Below are 24,821 nucleotides of genomic sequence, written 5' to 3' on the forward strand. Positions count from 1 at the left end.
TATAAGCAATATGTGTGGGAGTCGGAGTTGGAGTCGTGGAGTCAGAGTCGGAGTTGGAGTCGGAGTCGGTGTAAGGGAAATTGAGGAGTCTGAGTCGGAGTCGGAGTCGCAGGTTTGGCTTACCGACTCCACAGCCCGCCCACAGTCCAGTACTCACACTGATTTAAAAAAAAAAAAAAAAAAAAGCACTCCTCACCTTCTCCTCGTGCCTGCGCTGCTGGCTGCTCCTGTCTCCTCCTGCTCTGTCTGGCACACAGTGAGAGCGCGATGACGTCATCGCGCCCCCACTGTGTCAGAGGCAGAGCGGGGAATGATGGGAGAGGGAGCGTCAGCTGACGCTCTCTCCTCCATCACTGTCTCCTTCAATGCGGCGGCGGCAGTCGGCGCTTTGGCAGGCGGGCCCCCCTGCCTCACAGGGGCCCCATAGTAGCTGTCTGATGTGCCGCTGGCTGGGGGCCCCTGGAGGAGGAGCGGGGGCCCTAGGCAGCTTCCTGGTCTGCCTGCCCCTATCGCCGGCCCTGGTTTTAGCATACATTCATTGGTTCCTTCAGGGCTTATTCCCGAAGCCTCTATCCAGGTCAGCTGTACCCTTCACACTTTAGTCTTGATGGCCTTGTGAAGGCAGCAGCTGACCAGAAATCACATGACAAAAGAGTGTAAAGGTGAGTATGTGTTTTATTTATTACATTTTCTGGCATTATAGCCCCTAAAGGGAATCTGGCAGCAGGTTTTTATTATGTTATCTGAGAACATCTGAAAATAGGGGCTGACACACTGATTTCAGCAGTGTGTCACTTATTAAGCTGTGTGCTGTTGTTTACTTCCAATAAAGATTTCATCACCAGGATATTATCACTAATAATAAAGTAACTTGGCACTCAACTGAATTGTCCTTTTTAAGTGAAGTTTTTATTTATGTGCAGTCCTACAAAAAGCCGTTTCGGCCTACACTTGGCCTTCGTCAGTCCACCTGCTGTCTATATAGTATGAACAAACGTATATCCACGAGCAAAATAATTTTTTGTAAGTTCCTGCTTCCAAATATGGTGTAGGCATATAGCAGGCTTCCAGCTACCCTTAAGGCGTGCTGTGCTGGTAATTCAATTAGATACGATATATTCCATAAGGAAATGAGGAGATGTTCCCGCTGGATTGCTGAGGCAATTTGCCTATAGAAAATGTCTGTACTGAGACTTGTAGCAAAAGGCCCGTATGGGGCAAATAATAGTAGCTTGCAGGTGAGACCGGCAGCCTAAGGCTAATATGGGGCTTATAGAAGTAGGTTGCAAGTGTGCAGGGCTGAACGCGGTATCCGCCGCCTGTTTACAAAATTCCCATTCCCATTTCCATCCAGAAGCTGAACATGGAGACGTTACATATATCTCTTGCCCAGAGTATCAGTTAGTCAACCCCATAACATATTAACTAACAGTAGGGTCTGTGCACACATAGCGGATTTGGCCCTGCGGATCTGCAGCGGTTTTCCATGCGGTGTACAGTACCATGTAAACCTATGGATAACCAAATCCGCTGCGGAAAATTCTGCTCAGAAACACAGCGATTTATTTTCCGCAGCATGTCAATTCTTTGTGCGGAATCCGCAGCGTTTTTACATCTATTCCATTATAGGAATCCGCAGGTGTAAAAACGCAGGCGAAATCTGTGTGCACATACCCTAAGGGTGCAGGTTATGTCATGATGGTAAGATAACTGCATAATCCGCAACGTGTGCACATATCCTTAAAGTTAGTGTAATAACGAACTAGTCTTGTTTGTACTCTGCAGTCATCCTTTTTTACACTTTCCTTTAACATCTCTACTTTAACCATTTAGGTCTTACAGCTGCCAAGCTACTTGTGGAATCAGGACTGAATGTTGTGGTGCTTGAGGCAAGAGACAGAGTTGGAGGCAGAACTCATACTATAAGAGTAAGTGTGTCAGAAAAAACGATCGATCATTTCTAAACTCACATAATCAATCCGCAGGTAGCATGGTAAATATCAGGAGTAGCTGGGCTGATTGATATATAATGCTGTGAGAAAGTACTGACTGTACTTATAAATAAACAAAAGTTAATAATTTTCAAAATTGCATCTAATTTCTTGTATTCCAATAAAATAACGTGTAAAACAATTAATTCATAATTCCTGGTTCATTATTGGGCTTAAAGCGAACCTGTCAGCAGGATTTTGCTAAGTAAACTACAGGCATTGTCAGGTTGGCAGTGTTAAACTGATTACAGTGATACCTTGGGTGAAGAAATCCATCTTGTGGTTCTTGTGTAGTCAGTGTTAGAAGTTTTCAGTTAATGATATGCTCATGCTCCAGGGTGATACTGTAGGCAGAGTTTTATTTTCCGGTTCTAAGCTAGAGAAACCAAGAAGAGACCTGCCCACAGGTCTAATTTTCCTATCAGAATATCTTTGGAGTGAGGGAGGAAACCAGAGAATCCTGATGAAACCCACACAAACATGGAGAGACCATACAAACTCCTTGCAGTTGTCCTTGGTGGGATTTGAACCCAGGACCCCTACGCTGCAATTCAAAGTTGCAATTCACATCACATCCACTGGGAAGCCGAAGACACACATGCTGTATAGTCTACATATAGTATTGACCTGTTGTGACAGAGTAGCAAGTCCTCCTTTATTAACTTTAAAAAGTTGGTAATCTTGTGTCAAAAAAAGGATACAGCTGTTAATTACTAACATTTTGAGGAACGTTCTGTTCTACTTTGTTGTTTTTTTCCATGAGAGACATGTTTTGGGAATCTTTTTCCTGACTGAGAATTGTTATGTATGTCATTGTACAGGCACTCAGTGACATACTTTGCCTGTAAGAGCCCCTTCTAAAAAAAAACAAAAAAAAGCAAACATTTTGTTAATATATTGTAAAAAAAAATAAATGCGCAGAAGACTTCTATACAGTGAAAGAAAAAGTAAACTGATGTATACCAGCCCCGACACTTATGGCATACCTCTAGTGACTGGGGCTCTATGACCGACATTGACGTTCAAGGATCTTTCCTGGTGTATGTTTTCAATGGAATTAAAAAATGCAGTGTGATCACAGCCTTATACGGCACCAGACTTGTAACAGGTTCACTCTCTTTGTGTGGACAGAGACCGATACTAAATACAGTTGTGGCCAAAAGTATTGACACCCCTGCAATTCTGTCAGATAATACTCAGTTTCTTCCTGAAAATGATTGCAAACACAAATTTGTTGGTATTATTATCTTCATTTAATTTGTCTTAAATGAAAAAACACAAAAAGAATTGTCCTAAAGCCAAATTGGATATAATTTCACACCAAACATAAAAAAGAGGGTGGACAAAAGTATTGGCACTGTTGGAAAAATCTTGTGATGCTTCTCTAATTTGTGTAATTAACAGCACCTGTAACTTACCTGTGGCACCTAACAGGTGTTGGCAATAACTAAATCACACTTGCAGCCAGTTGACATGGATTAAAGTTGACTCAACCTCCTGTGTCCTTGTGTGTACCACATTGAGCATGGAGAAAAGAAAGAAGACCAAAGAACTGTCTGAGGACTTGAGAAACCAAATTGTGAGGAAGCATGAGCAATCTCAAGGCTACAAGTCCATCTCCAAAGACCTGAATGTTCCTGTGTCTACCGTGCGCAGTGTCATCAAGAAGTTTAAAGCCCATGGCACTGTGGCTAACCTCCCTAGATGTGGACGGAAAAGAAAAATTGACAAGAGATTTCAACGCAAGATTGTGCGGATGTTGGATAAAGAACCTCGACTAACATCCAAACAAGTTCAAGCTGCCCTGCAGTCCGAGGGTACAACAGTGTCAACCCGTACTATCCGTCGCCGTCTGAATGAAAAGGAACTGTATGGTAGGAGACCCAGGAAGACCTCACTTCTTACCCCGAGACACAAAAAAGCCAGGCTGGAGTTTGCCAAAACTTACCTGAAAAAGCTTAAAACGTTTTGGAAGAATGTTCTCTGGTCAGATGAGACAAAAGTAGAACTTTTTGGGCAAAGGCATCAACATAGAGTTTACAGGAGAAAAAAAGAGGCAGTCAAACATGGCGGAGGTTCCCTGATGTTTTGGGGTTGCTTTACTGCCTCTGGCACTGGACTGCTTGACTGTGTGCATGGCATTATGAAGTCTGAAGACTACCAACAAACTTTGCAGCATAATGTAGAGCCCAGTGTGAGAAGCACTAGAAAATGGTTTGAGAGAAAGCACTGGAGACTTCTATGGTGGTCAGCAATGAGTACAGACCTGAATCCCATAGAACACCTGTGGAGAGATCTAAAAATGGCAGTTTGGAGAAGGCACCCTTCAAATATCAGGGGCCTGGATCAGTTTGCCAAAGAAGAATGGTCTAAAATTCCAGCAGAGCATTGTAAGAAACTCATTGATGGTTACTGGAAGCGGTTGGTCGCAGTTATTTTGGCTAAAGGTTGTGCAACCAACTTTTAGGCTGAGGGTGCCAATACTTTTGTCTGGCCCATTTTTGGAGTTTTGTGTGAAATGATCAATGTTTTGCTTTTTGCTTCATTCTCTTTTGTGTTTTTTCATATAAGACAAATTAAATGAAGATAATAATACCAAAGAATTTGTGTTTGCAATCATTTTCAGGAAGAAACTGAGTAATATCTGACAGAATTGCAGGGGTGTCAATACTTTTGGCCACAACTGTAGTTTATTTTGTTATATTGAGTAAAAAAATAGAGCTGAACTGTATTTTCCCTTTTCTGTCTTTTTTTAATTTGTCACTCTTGATTCTAATAAGACAAAAATGTCTTCAGATTTTTCACTTTAGGCCGGGATCACACTACCGTGTGTGATGCGAGAAACTCACACTACCGTGTGTGATGCGAGAAACTCACACGAGTCTCTCGCATCAACACCCGGTACTGCCGCCAGCACTCTGGACCGGAGCTGCGGCTGCATGTCTTTCTATGCATGTGTTTCTATGCAGCCGCAGCTCGGTCCTGAGTGCCGGCGGCAGCGCCGGGTGTTGATGCGAGAGTCTCGTGTGAGTTTCTCGCATCATACACGGTAGTGTGATCCCGACCTTATGCTACTAATCAGGGTACAAGCCAATTTTGCGATAGAAATACACGGTTATTTCATCACTGAGAATACTAATGGGAATTTATGAAGAAATACATCCCAGAACTCAAGATAACAGCAGATTTAGCTACTATGACCTCAGTGGTGCATTTGCTCAGTAAGATCAGGATATATTCTCACATTCAGTAAATTCATGCAGCAGATTACAGATTTGTTATCACATGGCTGATTTCCTTTAGCAATGTCTTCATTCTGTATGTAATATGTTTGGACCAGCTACTAGCTTTGCTACGATAAGCATTTATGAAATGGCTATCATGAAAAGAAGCTTTTACTACAGGAGATTTTATTTGTACATTATCTCTGCATTGCATATAATGCATTCTTTTGGAAAGGCTTAAAGGGAATCTGTCACCTCATTTTTCAGATATGAGATGTGGCCACTGCCATCAGGGGCTTATCTACAGCATTCTGTAATGCTGTAGATAAGCCCCCGATGTAACCTGAAAGATAAAAAAAAAAAAGAGTTAAGGTACTGTCACACTTAGCGATGCACCAGCGATCCCGACCAGCGATATGACGCGGTCAGGATCGCTGATGCATCGCTAAGTGGTCGCTAGTGAGCTGCCACACAGGCAGATCTCACCAGCGAAATCGCTAGGGACGGGGTTCGCTACTTACCTGTCACACTAGGCAATCCTGCGTCCTCCCACCCGGCTCCACGCTCGTCTCTCCAGAGGAAGCGCCGCAGGAAGCTGACGATGAGAAACGGTCCAGGACGTTCTCGCGCGATCAGCGATAACCAGCGGGGGGGAGCGGGTCAGAGGTAAGTATCAGACACAGCGATATCGCTAGCAATATCGCTATAACGTCACAAGTTATAGTGATATTGCTAGCGATATCGCTTAGTGTGACAGGCCCTTTAGATTATACTCACCTGGGGGTCCGGTCTGATGAGTGTCGCGGTCCGATCTGGCGCCTCCCATCTTCTAGCGATGACGTCCTCCTCCTTACTTCTGCCGTGGCTCCTGCGCAGGCATACTTTATCTGCCCTATTGAAGGCAGAGCAGAGTACTGCAGTGCGCAGGCGCTGGGAAAGGTCAGAGAGGTCCAGCGCCTGCGCACTGCAGTACTTTACGCTGCCCTCAATAGGGCAGATATAGTACGCCTGCGCAGGAGCCACAGTAGAAGTAAGGAGGAGGACGTCATCGCTAGACAGGACCCCCGGGTGAGTATAATCTAGCTAGTTTTTCTTATCTTTCAGGTTACATCGGGGGGGGGGGCTTATCTATAGCATTACAGAATGCTGTAGATAAGCCCCTGAAGGCGGTGGCCGCATCTCATAGGGCAAAAATGAGCTGACAGATTCCCTTTAACCCCTTCACCCCCAAGGGTGGTTTGCACGTTCATGACCGGGCCAATTTTTACAATTCTGACCACTGTACCTTTGAGGTCATAACTCTGGAACGCTTCCATGGATCCCGGTGATTCTGACATTGTTTTCTCGTGACATATTGTACTTCATGTTAGTGGTAAAATTTCATTCAAATAACTTGCGTTTATTTGTGAGAAAAATGGAAATTTGGCGAAAATTTTGAAAATTTCGCGATTTTCCAACTTTGAATTTTTATGCCCTTAAATCACAGAGATACGGCACACAAAAAACTTGATAACTAACATTTCCCACATGTTTACTTTACATCAGCACAATTTTGGAACCAAAATTTTTTTTTGTTAGGAAGTTATATGGGTTAAAAGTTGACCAGCGATTTCTCATTTTTACAACACCATTTTATTTTTAGGACCACATCACATTTGAAGCCACGTTGAGGGGTCTATATGATAGAAAATACCCAAAAGTGACACCATTCTAAAAACTGCACCCCTTAAGGTGCTCAAAACCACATTCAAGAAGTTTATTAACCCTTTAGGTGCGTCACAGGAATTTTTTTGAATATTTAAAAAAAAAATGAACATCTAACTTTTTTTCATAAAAAAAATACTTCAGGTTCAATTTTTTTTATTTTACCAAGGGTAACAGGAGAAATTGAACTGCAAAAGTTATTGTGCAATTTGTCCTGAGTACGCAGATACCGGATATGTGGGGGGGAACGACTGTTTCGGCGCATGGCAGAGCTCAGAATGGAAGGAGCGCCGTTTGACTTTTTCAATGCAAAATTGGCTGGAATTCAGATTGGACGCCATGTCACGTTTGGAGAGTCCCTGATGTACCTAAACAGTGGAAACCCCCTACAAGTGACCCCATTTTGGAAACTAGACCCCCCAAGGAACTTATCTAGATATGTGGTGAGAACTTTGAACCCACAAGGGCTTTACAGAAGTTTATAACGTACAGCGGTACAATTAAAAAATCATATTTTTTCCACAAAAATGATCTTTTCACCCCAATTTTTATTTTCCCAAGGGTAACAGGACCCTAAAAGTTATTGTGCAATTTGTCCTGAGTACGCTGATACCCCACATGTGGGGGTAAACCACTATTTGGGCGCATGGCAGAGCTCGGAAGGGAAGCAGCGCCATTTGACGTTTTTGGCTGGAATTGAGATCGGACACGATGTCGCGTTTGGAAAACCCCTGATGTACCAAAACAGTGGAAACCCCCCAAAAATGACACCATTTTGGAAACTAGACCCCCTAAGGAACTTATCTAGATGTGTGGTGAGAACTTTGAACCCCCATGGGCTTCACAGAAGTTTATATCATAAAGCCATACAATTAAAAAATCATATTTTTTCCACAAAAATGATCTTTTCACCCTCAATTCTTATTTTTCCAAGGGTAACAGGACCCTAAAAGTTATTGTGCAATTTGTCCTGAGTACGCTGATACCCCACATGTGGGGTTAAACCACTATTTGGGCGCATGGCAGAGCTCGGAAGGGAAGCAGCGCCATTTGACGTTTTGGGCTGGAATTGAGATCGGACACCATGTCGCGTTTGGAAAACTCCTGATGTACCAAAACAGTGGAACCCCCCCACAAATGACACCATTTTGGAAACTAGACCCCCAAGGAACTTATCTAGATGTGTGGTGAGCACTTTGACCCCCCCAGTGCTTCACAGAAGTTTATAACACCCGGGCGTGAAAATAAAAAATTCGTATTTTTTCCACAAACATGATCTTTTAATCACCATTTTTTTATTTTCCCAAGGGTACCAGGAGAAATTGGACCCCAAAAGTTGTTGTCCAATTTGTCCTGAGTATCCTGATACCCCATATGTGGGAGAAAACTACTGTATGGGCACACGTCGGGGCTTGGAAGGGAAGTAGTGACGTTTTGGAATGCAGACTTTGATGGAATGGTCTGCGGGTGTCATGTTGCCTTTGGAGAAGCCCCTAATGTACCTAAACAGTGGAAACCCCCCACAAATGACCCCATTTTGAAAACTAGACCCACTAAGGAACGTATCTAGATGTGAGGTGAGCACTTTGAACCCCCAAGGGCTTCACAGAAGTTTATAATGCCAGGGCATGAAAATAAAAAAATCGTATTTTTTCCACAAACATGATCAATTAGTCCCCAATTTTTTCATTTTCCCAAGGGTAACAGGAGAAATTGGACCCCAAAAGTTGTCCAATTTGTCCTGAGTACGCTGACACCCCATATGTGGGAGAAAACTACTGTATGGACACACGTCGGGGCTCGGAAGGGAAGCAGTGACGTTTTGGAATGCAGACTTTGATGGAATGGTCTGTGGGTGTCATGTGCGTTTGGAGAGCCCCTGATGTACCTAAACTATTGAAACTCCCCACAAGTGACCCCATTTTGGACACTAGACCCCCCACGGAACTTATCTAGATGTGTGGTGAGCACTTTGAACCCCCAAGTGCTTCACAGAAGTTTATAACACTCGGACGTGAAAATAAAAAAATCATTTTTTTCCACAAAAATGATATTTTTGCCCCCAATTTTTTATTTTCCTAAGGGTAACAGGAGAAATTGGACCCCAAAAATTGTTTTGCAATTTGTCCTGAGTAGGCTGATACCCTACATGTGGGGGTAAAACACTGCTTGGGCGCATAGCAGAGCTTGGAAGGGAAGGAGCACCATTTGACTTTTTCAACTCAGAATTGGCTGGAATTGAGATCAGACGCCATGTTGCATTTGGAGAGCCCCTGATGTGCCCAAACAGTGGAAACCCCCAATTCTAACTCCAACCCGTACCCCAACATGCCCCTAACCCTAACCCTAGCCCTAACCCTAGCCTTAACCCTAACCCTAGCCCTAACCCTAGCCTTAACCCTAACCCTAGCCCTAACCCTAGCCCTAACCCTAATGGAAAAATGGAAATAAATACATTTTTTTAATTTTATTATTTTTCCCTAACTAAGGGGGTGATAACGGGGGGTTTGATTTACTATTTATGGCGGTTTTTATGTTTGGCGGCTGTCGCACGCTAAAAGACGCTTTTTATTGTAAAAATAGTTTTTGCATCACCACATATTGAGAGCTATAATTTTTCCGTATTTTGACCCACCGAGTCATGTGAGGTCTTATTTTTTGCGGGACAAGTTGACGTTTTTATTGGTACCATTTTCGGGCACGTGAAATTTTTTGATCGCTTTTTATTCCGATTTTTGGGACGCAGAATGAACAAAAACCAGCGTTTCATGAATTTCTTTTGGGGGGGGTGCGTTTACACCGTTCCACGTGCGGTAAAATTGATAAAGCGGTTTTATTCTTCGGGTCAGTACGGTTACAGCGATACCTCACTTAGGTCGTTTTTTATGTTTTTGTTGGTTTTATGCAATGAAAACTACTTTATATAAAAAATAATTATTTTTGCATCGCTTTATTCAGCGAGCTATAACTTTTTTATTTTTTCGCTGATTATGCTGTGTGGTGGCTCGTTTTTTGCGGGACAAGATGACGTTTTCAGCGGTACCATGGCTATTTATATGCGTCTTTTTGATCGCGCGTTATTACACTTTTTGTTTGGCGGTATGATAATAAATCATTATTTTTTGCTTCGTTTTTTATTTTTATTTTTTAAGGGGTTCGCTAAAGGGGTTAACTAATGGGACAGTTTTATAGGGCGGGTCGTTACGGACGCGGCGATACCTAATATGTGTACTTTTATTGTTTTTTTGTTTTTTTTATTATTTCCAAAAAATGGATTTATTGGGGGAATATTTTTTTTTTTTTAAATTATTTTTACACTTTTTTTTATTTTTTTTTTTACTTTATTAAATAGTCCCAGGTGTGACATCACTGTCCTGTGACAGATCGCTGATCTGTCACATCACAGATCACTGTGACAGATCAGCGATCTGACACAGGCACTGCAGAAGGCTTCCTCATGCATGCGCTTTGCAGGCACTGAGGAAGCCAGCTTCCGCAGGCCCCCGAAGGCCCCCGTCACCATCTTGGATTCGGGGGCCTGGAGGAAGGGAGTCCCCCGCAGCAGCGCTGCACATTGCGCTGCCGTGGGGGGCTCAGGGAAGCACGGAGGGAGCCCCCTCCCTGCCGATGCTTCCCTTTAACCCCCGATACACCGCGATCGTGTTTGATCGCGGTGTGCAAGGGGTTAACGTGTCGGGGGCGGTCCGTGACCGCCCCTGACACATTGTGCCGGGTGTCAGCTGACACCCGGCCGCGATCAGCGGCGCTCACCACGTGGGCGCCGCTGATCGCGCCGACGTACTATCCCGTCCCCGGTCATACGGGCCCGGGTACCGTGGACGGGATAGTACGTCCGATGGCAGGAAGGGGTTAAAGGAATTTTCTGGTTTTGAGCTAAATTCACATTTTATGAGACTGAAGGCTTTATTAATACCATTCTGAGTTAGATATGAAGTTTTGAGCTCTTTTTTTTTATTTTTTGGTGGGAAATTATAATAAAACCAAAAAATAATAAAACTAATTGCAGTCCTGGTGGTTCAATTTTTTTCTATTTACACTAAAGTATTTACCATTTTGATTAATTTCATATTTTGCTATATCTGACTTTTACTGATGTGGCAATATCAAGTATACTTTTTAATATATTTTTGGTTTCTTTATGTTTAATGTTGGAGAAGGGAATGATTACTTTATTTCTGAATTTTTATTTTTATTTTTCTTACTTAAACCTGCGATCACATAAAGGAAGTAGACAAAATTAGGTTTCTCCTTCGTCTCATTGGGGGACACAGATACTGTGGGTGTATGCTACCGCCATCTGGAGGCTGACACTAGGCAAACAACACAAGGTTAGCTCCTCCCCCTCCGCATACACCCTCGCCCTGATTGCGGGTGGAAACCAGTTTTTTGCTTAGTGTCTATGGAGGCACACGTCTGGTCTTTTTTCTCCAGACTTTTTTTCCATGAAGATTAGACAGGGGCAACGGATCCTATTGAAAGGGTCCGATTTCCCCAAACCATCAACGGGCGAGCATGTGTCGAGTATCCTTTCCCACACCGTGGGACAAATCTGGGCAGTTTCCCTAGAATTTTTTATTTTAGTTTGTTTTTTTCTTTCCTTTTTTTTTCTATGAAGATGAGACAGGGGCAACGGATCCTATTGAAAGGGTCCGATTTCCCCAAACCATCAACGGGCGAGCACGTGCGAGTGGCCTTCCGCGTATCCTCTCCCGCGACGTGGGACATGATGCCAGACTGAGCCCTGTCCACCCCTAGGTATGGAAACCATGGGCTTGTACAGAGGCACAAGAGTAGTCCGTGTGGCCCCCACTGCTCCACCATCACTAGACGGAGGTGCTGCAAGGCGGCGGACGGTCCCTCTCCTCGGCCCTGGAAGCTGGATGGAGTCAGGGTGCCTGTACCATCCTGGATCCCCCGACCACCCCCGCCTCCCCGGTGGATATTCATACCTGTTGGCGTCCCGGATGAAGGTACAGGGTGTGGGTGGGCTCTGCGCACTGCGCAGCGCATTCCTTCTAGGCCATGCGTGAGGGCTCCTGGGCAGCAGGGAGATGCGAATGGAGCAGCGGTGTGCTGGCAGGCCTAGAATCGCAAAGAGTAGGATTGGCAAATCCCTCCCCGTCCCGTTCCTCCTGTAGGTGACGCTGGTGAGGATTACAGACAGGCGGAGGTGCAGTGGACCACACGCCACCGTTGCGGCGCCGCCGGCCGCTGTTGCCCCCCCGTGGGCGGATGCTAAAAATTTAGCCCATGGCTTCGGCTGGAGCTAGGCCGGGGCGGAAGTCCGCCCCCGTCCACGCAGCGTCACTTCCAGCTGCCCGCCCCCAGGAGCCTGGGCGGGCGGCGGATAAATTGAGGCCCCGACTTCAAATCAGGCTAGGCCGCGAACGGTAAAGTGGTCGGCTTGCCCCACAGAGGAGCGAAGGAGCGGTGGCACGTGAGGGGGACGCAGGAGCGGGTAAGTGCAGCCACGTCTGCGGGAGCACACTAGAGATTCAAGGGGTGCCCCCCTCTATAAAAAAAAAAAAAAAATTATTAAAAAAAAAAAAGAAAAACAGTGAGACAAAACGCCTGGCAGATGCAATATGGTTGGGAAAGGGAAGGCGCACACTTTCCTCTATGCTGCATGCATCTCCTGTAGGGCTGAGTTCCCGCGAGCGCAGAGCAACAAGTTGTGCGAGGCCTGCGACTCCGAACGTGCCCAGGACCCCCCCGGTAGCGGAGTCCAGGGAGCAAAATCCCCCGGAATGGGCTCTATCATTATCCCAATCTATGGCATCGCTTACAAGGGCGATCGAATCTCTTCATGCCCTGAATGGAGGCAAGGATAGTGGCTCGCTTATCGGGGAGGGGTCCTCCACCTCACAAGAACCTTCGGCCTGCAGGGGCCTCTCTCATGCCAGGCAAGTGCAAAGGAAACGGGCCCACACGAGTTCTCCCCGTCTATCCGGTGCCTCGGCATCCGGGAGTTCAGCATCTCGCTCTCCCTCTCCAATGGTCGGAAGCGGGCACAGTTCGGATTGTGGCTCAGACGGATCGCTGGGCCTAGATATCCCGGGGTATAGTGGACAGCCTCATTGAAGCTGTCAATCAAACCCTGGGGGTGGAGGATGAGGTTGCTTTGGCGTCGAGCCATAAAGTGGCCTTTAAGCAGGCCAGGCGACCTCACAGAGTGTTTTGTACTCACCCAGAATTTGAGGACATAGTGCAGCGTCACAGAGAACATCCAGATAGGTGCTTTTCGGGCCAAAAGACTATAGAGACAAGATATCCATTTGCCCCAGATCTCCGTAAAAAATGGATGGAATCACCAGTGGTGGATCCACCAGTGTCGCGCCTGGCCTCGAAGTCTCTATTGTCACTACCGAGTGGCTCGTCCATTAAGGACCCCACTGATAGGCTCATATAGAGCTTGGCTCGATCAGTTTTTGAGGCATCAGGGTCAGCGCTCGCCCCCTTGTTTGCGGCGACGTGGGTGGCTAAGGCCATGATGTCATGGTCAGAATCATTGAATAGGGTCTTGCAGGATAGAGACCTGCTGGCAGAGGTGTCAGAGGTCACAACTCAGATTGCTATGGCTGGAGACTACTTGATCAATGCTTCCTTGGATGCGGCCAATTGTGCGGCATCTGCAGCCGCTAACGCGGTAGCCATTAGGAGAGCCCTTTTGTTAAGATCTTGTCGAGCCGATTCTATCTCTAAGAAGTCTTTGAGTTCCTTGCCCTATCAGGGAAGCCGCCTGTTCGGGGAGAAGTTGGATCAGCTCATCTCCGACGCAACAGGGGGAAAAAGCAGCTTCTTCCCGCAACAGAAAGTTAAACATCCTTTTCGCCAGGCCCCGGCACGGTTTCGGGCCTTTCGCAACACTGGATGGTCGACGGCCGCCAGTTCGGCCAGCCCAAGTCGCTCCAACCAAGATAGGGAGCTACAGGTCCCATATAGACCCAATCCATTGGGGAGGATGCGCGCGCCAGCCCAGGTCGAAAGGAACCAGGCCTCAGAAATCCACAGCCAAATGACTCGGAGCACGTTGTAAGCGACATCAGCAGGGTAGGCGGCCGCCTGCTTTTCTTTCGCCATGTCTGGGTCGACGTAGCACACGACTCATGGGTGGCGGAACTGGTGTCTTCTGGGTACAAGATAGAGTTTATCAGGTACCCCCCAAGACGGTTTTGTCTGTCCCGACTTCCCAAGGTGAAGTCCCGGGCAAAAGCATTGCTGGGGGCCATCGATTCACTCCAGTACAACGGGGTTATAGTTCCCGTACCAGAGCATGAGAGGGCTCAGGGTTTTTATTCCAACCTGTTCGCAGTCCCCAAAAAGGACGGGATGGTCAGGCCGGTTTTGGACCTGAAGCTCCTGAACAGATTCATCAGGGTCAAACATTTCAGGATGGAATCTCTCCATTCAGTTATCTCAGCCATGGTGCAGGGAGAGTAATTAGCCTCGGTCGACATCCAGGATGCCTACCTACACGTCCCCATTTTTCCGCCGCATCAAAGGTTCCTTTGATTCGTCATCAATGGCCAACACTTCCAGTTTGCAGCGCTGCCCTTCGAGCTAGCCACTGCCCCCAGAGTGTTCACGAAGGTAATGGCAGTCGTGATGGCCGTCTTACACTCTCGGGGCACAGTCATCTTGCCCTACTTAGACGACCTCTTGGTGAAGGGCCCCTCATTTCGGGCATGCGAGAAGAACGTCGGCATAATGCTGGATACGATCTCCCGCTTAGGGTGGTCAGTCAACAGGAAAAAGTCATCCCTCGTCCCAGCCCAGAGGATTTCCTTTCTAGGGATGATCTTCGACACCTCCCGAGGGTCGGTAATTCTCCCTCAAGACAAAGCCCTAGCAAGAAGCTCAGAAGCTTCAGCAGCCAGTCCCTCACACCATTCGCTTTGGGATGAGGATACTAGGGAAGATGGTGGCAGCAATAGAAGCAATTCCGTTTGCCCAGTTTCATCTTCGCCCACTACAGCACGCCCTCTTGGCAGCTTGGGACAGGAACCCGTTTTCACTCGATCAGCAGTGACGGCTGTCCTTTCAGGTCAGGCAGTCACTGTGGTGGTGGACGGTCAGATCCTCCCTTCTTCAGGGGAAACCTTTTCTCCCAGAGCATTGGCTAGTGGTCACGACCGACGCCAGCCTCCTGGGCTGGGGAGCAGTTTTTCACCACCACACGGCTCAGCGCCAATGGTCACAACAGGAGGCACGCCTCCCGATTTAACTTGTTGGAAATAAGAGTGGTCCGGTGGGCGCTGCAACACTTTCAGCACTTCCTAGCAGGACGGCACATTCGGATTCAGACAGACAACGCCACAGCGGTGGCTTATGTAACTCATCAAGGGGACACGCATAGCAGGGCAACCATGCGCGAGATAGGATACGTGCCTCTGTGGGCCGAGAAGAACTGGTCGGTATTATCGGCAGTCCACATCCCAGGCGTAGAAAATTGGGGGGGAATGGGACCTGCACCCTGAGGTCTTCCAGGAGATTTGCCAACGACGGGGAACTCCGGACGTGGATCTGATGGCATCCAGAAGGAACGCCAAGATGCCCATGTACGTCGCTCGGTCACGGGACCCACGAGCGTTCGAGGTTGATGCGTTGGTTCTACCATGGAACCAGTTTCGCCTTTCATACTTGTTTCCCCCGTTGCCACTACTTCCGAGGGTCGTCAGGAAGATCAAAACGGAAGGGGTTCCAGCGATTCTGCTGGCACCAGACTGGCCCCAGCGGGCGTGGTACGCAGATCTTGTGCAGCTGCTCACCGACGTCCCATGGTGACTGCCAGAACGCCCGGATCTACTGTCCCAGGGACCGATCTTCCACTCGAACTTAGGGGCCCTGTGTTTGATGGCATGGCCGTTGAATCTTGGATTCTAACACAGGCGGGGTTCGAGCGTCAAGTGGTTGCTACAATGATTAGCGCCAGGAAATCTACCTCGGCGAGAATCTACCTTCACACCTGGAAGATTTTCTTCGCTTTGTGCCGAGAGTGGGGGTTTTCGCCCCTGACATTCTCTATTCCCAACATCTTGGCTTTTCTCCAATCAGGCCTAGATGCGGGACTAGCCCCAAGCTCCCTTAGGAGACAGATTTCGACGTTGTCCGTCCTTTTCCAGCGGAAGATTGCTACTAATATGCAGGTGAAGACTTTCATCCAGGGAGTCTCTCATTTAGTACCTCCCTATAAGGCGCCAATGGGCACCTGGGACCTTAACCTGGTCCTGAGTGTCCTGCAAGAAACTCCTTTTGAGCCGCTACAGGATATTTCTTTATCATTCCTCTCTTGGAAGGTGGTGTTTTTGGTAGCCATTACCTCCGTGAGGCAAGTGTCGGAGTTGGCGGCGCTGTCTTTCCGAGCACCTTTTCTAGCTTTCCACAAGGATAAGGTGGTGCTTAAACCAGCTCCCCCCTTTCTTCCGAAGGTAGTGTCCTCCTTCCACATCAATGAGGATATTATCTTGCCCTCTTTCTGTCCGGCACCGGTGCATCGCGTGGAAAAAGCGCGTCACACATTAGACCTGGTGAGAGCACTCGGGAGGTACGTGTCGCAGACGGCACCCTTCCGACAGACGGATACGCTGTTTGTGCTCCCCGAGGGGCGCAGGAAGGGACTCGCGGCCTCCAAAGCGACCATAGCCAGATGGATCTGTTTAACTATTCAGGAGGCCTATCGCATCAGAGGGGCGCCGGTTCAATCAGGGCGCACTCTACTCGGGCAATGGGCGCCTCTTGGGCGCTTCAGCATCAGTGGTCGGCAGAACAGGTATGCATTACAAGATCCATACTCAGGCCTCGGCGGATGTGAGCCTGGGTAGAAGGATTCTCCACGCAGCGGTAGCTCACCTTTAAACAAGAGGTGCATGTAGCTTGGATCGGTGAGTCAATCTCCCACCCAGGGACTGCTTTAGGACGTCCCACAGTATCTGTGTCCCCCAATGAGACGAAGGAGAAACATGGATTTTTGTGAGTACTCACCATAAAATCCTTTTCTCCGAGACGCTCATTGGGGGACACAGCACCCACCCTGTTAGCCAAGTTGGCTCTTGTTTATTTAATTAATATGTATTTCTTTTGTGAATGTCAGAGTGGTTTTCTTTGCCAGACATATTGTTTTCTGCATTAAGGCTGATTGTTAGGGTATGTGCACACGCTGCGGATTGGGGTGCGGATTTGGCCGCGCGGATTTTGTAAAATCCGCAGGTAAATCTGCAGGTCAAAAGACCTGCGGTTTTACCTGCAGATTGCTCTGCGGTTTTGCCCTGCGGTTTTTCATCTCCACAATGGAGGAGATGGCAAACCGCAGCGGAATCCGCAGAAAGAATTGACATGCAATTCTTTCTGCGGTTTCAAAACCGCGCGGAAAAATCCACACCGTCTGCACTGCGTTTTTTTTATTCCCATAGGGAATAATGGTACTGTACACCGCAGCAAAACCTGCTGCGGACCCGCAGCGGCCAAATCCGCTGCGGAACCGCAGCAGAATCCGCAGCGTGTGCACACACCCGTATTGTTCTCCTACTGCTTTTACACTAAACTGGTTTCCGCACGCAATCAGGGCGAGGGTGTATGCGGCGGGGGAGGAGCTAACCTTGTATTGTTTGCCTAGTGTCAGCCTCCAGATGGCGGTAGCATACACCCACAGTATCTGTGTCCCCCAATGAGCGTCTCGGAGAAAAGGATTTTACGGTGAGTACTCACAAAAATCCATGTTTTCCATTGAAGCCCAGCCACAGGGGGATAGAGCTGGCAGCTATGGGGGTGGCTGTAGGAACAAGCTCAGGTCATTGATGTTACAAGCAGATGCTGGCTGTGTAATAAATACAGATGGCATCTGCAAGATATGATGCACGCTCGGCGTCTAAGGCCCTCTCCATACATATGTACTCAACATACAAGTGGAGTCGATGTAGAGCGTAATATTATGTCATATGTCAGGATTGGTTTAAAGAAAAACTTTATTAATGTTTGGATTCAAACATATTTGGCATGAATGATATACACTGTATGTTCAAAAGCATTGGGACCCAATTCTTAAAGGGAATCTGTCAGCAAGTTTTTGCTATCTCATCTGAGAGCAGCATGATGTAGGCAAAGAGATCCTGAATACAGGTATATATCACTTATATTACTGAGTGCAGCCTCCTGACACAATGAGAGTTGAGGAAACTAACCCCCACCTACACCATGCTCTGTATATACAATGGCTATAGACAGTGAGCTGCTTATCACAGAAGGGGCGGAGTCAGACTACAGGCAGACACTTCTGTTTCTCAGCAATGATAATCTCCCGATGCCAAAACAATCATTGCAAGTAGACAAAATCAGGGAGCTTGATAAGAGAGGCATCACTGAAATTTGTGATTTAACCCCTGCAACATTCTGTCTTCAGATTACATAGCAAAAGCCTACTAAAAGATTACTTTTAAACACTGAATTCACATTTTTCCATTTAGTCTCATTGCCAAAAGTATATAAAATCAAACCCTAAACCATGCTGTCTGCTTTGACATATATTTGTGAAAGAATGGGTTGTTCTAAAGAGCTCACTGAATTTAAGCTTAGTATTGTAAAAGGAGGTGTGGAGATGCCACTGTTGTAACAAATCAGTTTATAAAATTATTTTCTCCTAAATATTCCATGATCTTATGTGAATGCTACTGAGAAGTGGAAGCATTTAGAAACCACAGACACTCAGGCACAAAATGACAGACCTCATAAAATTAGAGAACGTCCTAAGAGCCTTGGCAACTTTTGTACTAAGTGCAAAGTTTAAAATCTCCCCTGGCATTGACTTCAGCACAGAACTTTGTGTTGCAAGCTTTACAGCATGGCTTTCCATGGCTGAGCAGCTGCAGGGAATGCTTATGTGGAGTGGAGAGGCCCACTTATCCAACAACAGTATCTGGCCTCACAAATGCTTTTTTGAATGAATGGGAAAAAATTCTCACAAGGGGCAACAATCCATATTAACCCCGTGGATCGTGTCAGGGTGTTTGGAGTGGGCTCAAAAAGTAGAGCCCACTCCACAGAGGGCAGATGCTGGTTATATTATAAAGCTGACATCTTCCTCTAAAGGCAGCGATTGGCGCTCCCACTTATCGCTACTGTTAATCTCTTAAATGTCGCTGTCAATTACTCAAAGCAGCGTTTAAGTGCCTTGATGTGACCTGAGTGTTTGGGCACATATCATTCCCTGCGATGCAACTGCAGGGAGTCGATGGATGACTATGACAGCTGAAGGTCCCCACACCTGTCATATGATTCCTCTTATAACGTCCTGCCTGAGGCGGCGTAATTGCTGTATATAGTAGAAGTGATCAAATAATCAGACATTCATGTTCTCTTAGCGGACTAACAACTAAAGTAAAAAATAAAGAAATAAAGAGAAAAAAAGTTTTTTTACCACCCTTTTCCACATAACAACAAAAAAAGAAATGTAGAGAAAAAATACACATATTTGGAATCGCCACATTCAGAAAAGTCCAATCTATTAAAAAATAAAATTACTGAACCTGATTGATAGAAGCTGTAAAGAGGAAAAAATGAAATGCTGGCATTGCAGGTTTTGAAATAAGCTATGAAATGAGAAGCTATCATAGCATCATACACGCATAGACAAAATTGCTGGTACCCTTCTGGTAAAGTAAGAAAAAAAATATAATAACCACTGAAATAACCTGAAACTTACAAAAGTAGTTTTAAATTTACCGAATATCAGCTAATGAAAATCAGGCATTGCTTCCACAGAAAATTAAAAAAAAAAATAATGAAAATGACCTTGGCAAAAATGATGGATCCCCTTGAAAAGATTGAAAATACTTTGGCCAAAGGGATATGTTAAACTAAGGTGCGACTGTAATTAGCATCACAGTGTCTACTGTCACGATTCTGCCTATCGGTGTGTCTGGACGCAGTGACAGTTCACCTGTCCAATCTAGGGCAGGGACATGCTGAGATGACAGTATGGTGATGGACAACTTGGCCGACCAATCAGAGGCTGGGGCTTGCTGAGATGTCAGTGTTGAGTGACAGTTCAGCTGTCCAATCAGGGCCAGGGAGTGCTGGAGCTTTCCTGCATGTGTCTCCTGTTCAGAGTAATTACATTGCTGTTTAGCTGGCTTTCTGCCTCCCAATAACTGCCAGCTGTAGCTTAGCTTAAGTAATGTGCTTGCTCCGTAGTCTGTGTTCCTGTATTTTGATATTTGTTTCCAGACCTTGGACCTTGCCTTTGACCATCTGTTTGACTTGACTCTTTGTCTTGATCCTGTCATGATACCAGTGCTGGGTGACCGGCACTGCTGGGGTTAATGTTCTGACCTCAGTGCAGACTCTCACCTGCACACCTGGGACCTATTATGGTGGCCTCTCATTGGTTCTGGGGAGGCTTCTTATAGCCTCAGGAAGCTCCCATCCCCCGTCAGTTATACTTTCGCCCTTGGCATTGTGTGGTGACCCCTGAGTGTGTTAGTGCTGTGTTCTGGTTGCTTGATTCTCGGTGTATGACTCGGTCTGTTCTCTGGATTCTGCTTTGGATTCTGTCTTGTACCTTCTACGTCTGTTTGGTTTTGATCTCTGCTTGGCTCTGACTATCCATTCTGTCTCATCCCTGGTACTTTACTGAGATCTTGTGTATGACCTTTGTCTGACCTCCTGTCTGTTTATCCCTCCTGTACCTTGCTTGCCTGTATTGTGCATGACCCCCGCTTTGCCCGACTTTGAGTTTTCTACCTTCTTTGAAAGCAGGATGCTAAGCTCCGCCCCCTTGCAGTCACATGACTGTTCACATGACCATAGGTCCTGTGCCTACTTTCTAAACTTCTACATTCAGGTCCCGTGCATCTTTATTTTCTGGCTGTTCTTGTCCCTATGAGTCCCTACGGTGCGGGTGAGTCCCTGCCTAGCGGAGGCTGTACGCCGGCGCTGTCAGGACCCTGACAGATCCATTACCTTCCTGGAATTCTGACCTTGGACTGTGACCGGACTACACCTTTGCCTTACCCCTTAGTTTATGATGAGCCTTCTTGGTGTCAGACTCTGGACCTCTTGACTAATCAGCCTCACGGCTTGTACATGAGTAGTAACTAGCGTCACATCTACAAACTTGTAATCACTCATTCTGCCCATTTAAAGGGTGAAAAGTAGTCACTGTGCTGTTTGGTATCATGGTGTGTACGACGCTGAACATAGACCAAAGAACGCTAAGGAGAGAGTTGTCTCAGGATTTGAAAGCAAATTATAGACAAACATGTTCCAGGAAAAGGCTATAAGAGCATCTCCAAACCTTTGAAAGGGGAAATGTGTTGAGGGTGAAGACGTCTAGTGGACGCGACCATGATCAATATACTTGTATGGAGTGAGGCCGCACCCACTAGACGGCTTCCGCCCGAGAGTATTCATATCGTGTATATTTCACCGCCAATCTCGGTTCAGAATCTGGTGCAAAAGTCTGAAGTCACACACAGTGACTGCAGACTTTTCATTTTAGACCAGACAACTCCTTTAAACTTTGCGATATCTGTGTATCTCGTTGCATGTCTGTCTGCTTACCAATCCTGTGTCAATTTGTCTCTTGTGCCATTTCGTTTGTTCTTAGAACTCTTGTGTTATTTCTCTTGTAAAGGCATAAATAAGATAAAAACTACATGTCATTCAGGTGTCCTTTATAGTGTTCAGATAGAACACGTATCCATTATAATCCATGGTGCTGTTCAGGTGTCTGTGTTTTTTACAGACTGTGGGCCAGATTTGTCAAAGCTTTCATGCCAGAATTCTGGCATAAAAGCTTTGAAAACTCGCAAAATGAAGGTACAATTCGGATTTTCACTTAAATTTTTCGAGTATTGCCGTCTTCACAACTGCAGTTGTGGATGGGGGCGAAGTGAGGGTGTGCCACCATAGCTCATCTAATTCATGACAAGCTGTGGTATTCCCTACACCAGAAATCTCACAACAGTCCTTACACGCCACTCGTCAGACACTCCAGATTTATGAAAAAGTGTGCGCCTCTGAATTAGGAGCATCTGACTCCAGCTCGCTGCCTCATCAAGACTCACGTGAACAATGACGGTTTTGATGAATCCGGCCCTGTGTGTCGGCAAACAAATCATGAACACATGTCCATTTTTTTTTATCTGAAACATTGATCAAAATTGCCCATAAAAAGTCTATGGGATGGTTAAAAATCTCTGACATCACAAATTTCCCTCCATGTGCAGTCAGTGTGATGTCCATTTTTAACATTGCAATAGTTAGGTTTTTTCGCCTCATTGGGGGACACAGATACTGTGGGTGTATGCTTCTGCCGCTAGGATGCTGACAGTAAGTGAAAAAAAAGGTTAGCTCCTCCTCCGCCGTATACACCCTCGCCCCTATTGCGGGCGGAAATCAGTTTTTTGCTTAGTGTCCATGGAGGCACACGTCTGCTTTTTTCTCCAGACTTTTTTCGGCTTTTTCCATGAAGATGTGACAGGGGCAACGGATCCTATTGAAAGGGTCCGATTTCCCCAAACCAACAACGGGCGAGCACATGTTGAGTATTGCCTCCACGTATCCTCTCCCGCACCGTGGGACATATCTGGGCCGTTTTCCCCAGACTTTTTTTTTCTCTCTATGAAGATAAGACAGGAGCAAAGGACCCTATTGAAAGGGTCCGATTTCCCCCAAACCATCAAAGGGTGAGCACATGCGAGTGTCCCTCCACGTATCCTCTCCCGCGTCTTGGGACACAATGCCGGACTTAGCCCTGACCACCCCTAGGTATTGAAGCCATGGGCTGTACAAAGGTACAAGACTAGTCCGTGCGGCCCCCACTGCTCCACCAATGCTTAGACTGCGGTTTTTGCAAGGTGGCGGACGGTCCCTCTCCTCACCCCCTGAAGGGGTTAGATGGAGCTAAGGTGCCTGCACCGTCCTATTTTATCAAGGCCCCCTCACATACCTACGCTCAGGCTGAAGAGGATCATCGGTGAGGAGAGGGTCTGAGAGGGCTCCTGCCTTCAGGCGGATAACGCCACGGCGGTGGCTTACACAAATCACCAAGGGGGCACCCCGCAGCAGAGCAACCATGCGTGAGGTGGGGCACGTTCTGCAGTGGGCCGAAGCAAACCACTCGGTGATTTCGGCTGTCCACATCCTGGGCGTGGAAAATTGGGCGGAAGACTTTCTCAGCCGGCATGGTATTGCATCTGGAGAGTGGTTTCTTCATCCCGAAGTCTTCCGGCAGATTTTTCAGCTGTGGGGAACTCCGGATGTAGACCTGATGGCGTACAGAGTGAACGCCAAGGTGCCCACATATGTCGCTCGGGCCAGGGACCCGCAGGCAATCGCTGTGGACGCGTTGGTTTTGCCATGAAAACAGTTTCACCTCCCATATCTATTTCCCCCGCTGCCCCTACTTCCGAGGGTCATCAAGAAGATCAAGACTGAAGGGGTTCCGGCGATTCTGCTGGCCCCAGACTGGCCCCGTCGAGCGTGGTACGCAGATCTAATGCAGCTGCTCTCCGACGTTCCTGGGCGCCTGCCAGAGCGCCCAGATCTACTTTCTCAAAGGCCGATTTGCCACCCGAACTCAGGGGCCCTGTGTTTGATGGCATGGCCGTTGAATCTTGGATTCTAACCCAGGCAGCGTTCGGGAGCAAGGTGGTCGCTACAATGATTAGTGCCCGGAAGCCTGCTTCAGCACGAATTTACCACCACACCTGGAAGGTGTTTTTTTGCTTGGTGTCGAGGCCGCGGTGTTTCTCCGCTGAGATTCTCGATCTCCAACATCTTGACTTTTCTCCAGTCGGGCCTAGACTCGGGCTTAGCCCCAAGTTCCCTCAGGAGACAAATATCAGCCTTTTATCGGTCGTCCATGACAGCACCACCTGAGAGAGGGGATCCGCCCTTCAGGAACAGGAAACCTACAGATACAAAAGGGCGGCACCTCTCCCACGCATCAGTTGGTTTCCTGTTCGTAGAGGACGGGACTTCCTTCAGATCGTCCATCATGGAGTCGTCGAGGGATTCCCAGGCCGGCTGACCGACTCAGGTAGCGGGGGGATCTCCTACCTCGGTCAAGCTCGGGGTACCTGGAAGCGCCACGGTGGGGCCGGGTAGGTCGCCATGGCAGTGGTTAGAGCAGGCGGAGCAAAGGGTCCGGTGGACAGCCGTCTCCAGAATGCGGGCACCAGGTATGTATGCAGGCCCCTCCTGATGCGTTTTCCCCCGGGGTCCGGTCTCAAACCCCCTCCGGCCGGGTCGGCGGTTGCGTCCGGTCGCCGAGCGCAGGCTGGCGCGCATGGGGGCGGCGGGCATACCGGAGCTGGGGGCGCCGTGCCGGCTCCTTTCCGCGCGCTCCCGCGGCCTCTGACGCGCGGCGGAAGTGACGCGGTGGAAGGGGCGGGGCCGGGAACGCCAAAACCGGAAGTCGGGTGCCGGCCGCCTTCCTAGTGTGCGCCGCGTGTGCGCGGCGATCCGGGGGGACGCGCGGTACCCGAGGCGGTGGGGGGGGGGACGGTTCATGCGGGGGAAGGTCGCGGGAGGGTTCCTGGGGGAGGTGCCGCGCCAGTGCCCTGCTGACCGGATACTGGGAGTGATGCTGCCGGGGTGCTTCTGAAGGCCCAGCGATGGATGACAGAACCCCCATAGAGCAGCAGGACGTGCAGGAGCACCCACAGAAGGAGGCCTCGGTGAAGCCTCATACGAGTGGAAGCGGACGAGTGAGCAGAGCCGCAGAAGTTCCTCCAGTCTAAAGGTTTCCCCCTGCCTCCCTCAGTGATCCGGTACCTGCCTCATCTGCATGGGTAAGAGATCTTCGTGAATGTACCCTGATGCAGTGTTCCCTTATGCTGGTTTCGCAGGGGAGGAAAGCTACGGTAAAACAGAAGCACAGGGA

General features: G+C 47.6%; 1 protein-coding gene across 2 annotated transcripts in view; it reads left to right on the forward strand.

Annotated features, from left to right (window-relative positions):
- The window catches only part of LOC141080662 (amine oxidase [flavin-containing] A-like), a 162,032-nt gene that overhangs the window by 24,095 nt on the left and 113,116 nt on the right, over positions 1–24,821 (forward strand). For both annotated transcript variants that reach the window (XM_073566052.1, XM_073566051.1), the window contains exon 2: positions 1,834–1,928. In XM_073566052.1, coding sequence (XP_073422153.1) covers positions 1,834–1,928 — 95 coding nt within the window. The remainder of the gene's footprint in view (positions 1–1,833; positions 1,929–24,821) is intronic.

This window comes from Dendrobates tinctorius, unplaced genomic scaffold (genome assembly GCF_039654945.1).
Source record: "Dendrobates tinctorius isolate UK_male_01 unplaced genomic scaffold, ASM3965494v1 ptg000016l, whole genome shotgun sequence".
NCBI lineage: Eukaryota > Metazoa > Chordata > Amphibia > Anura > Dendrobatidae > Dendrobates > Dendrobates tinctorius.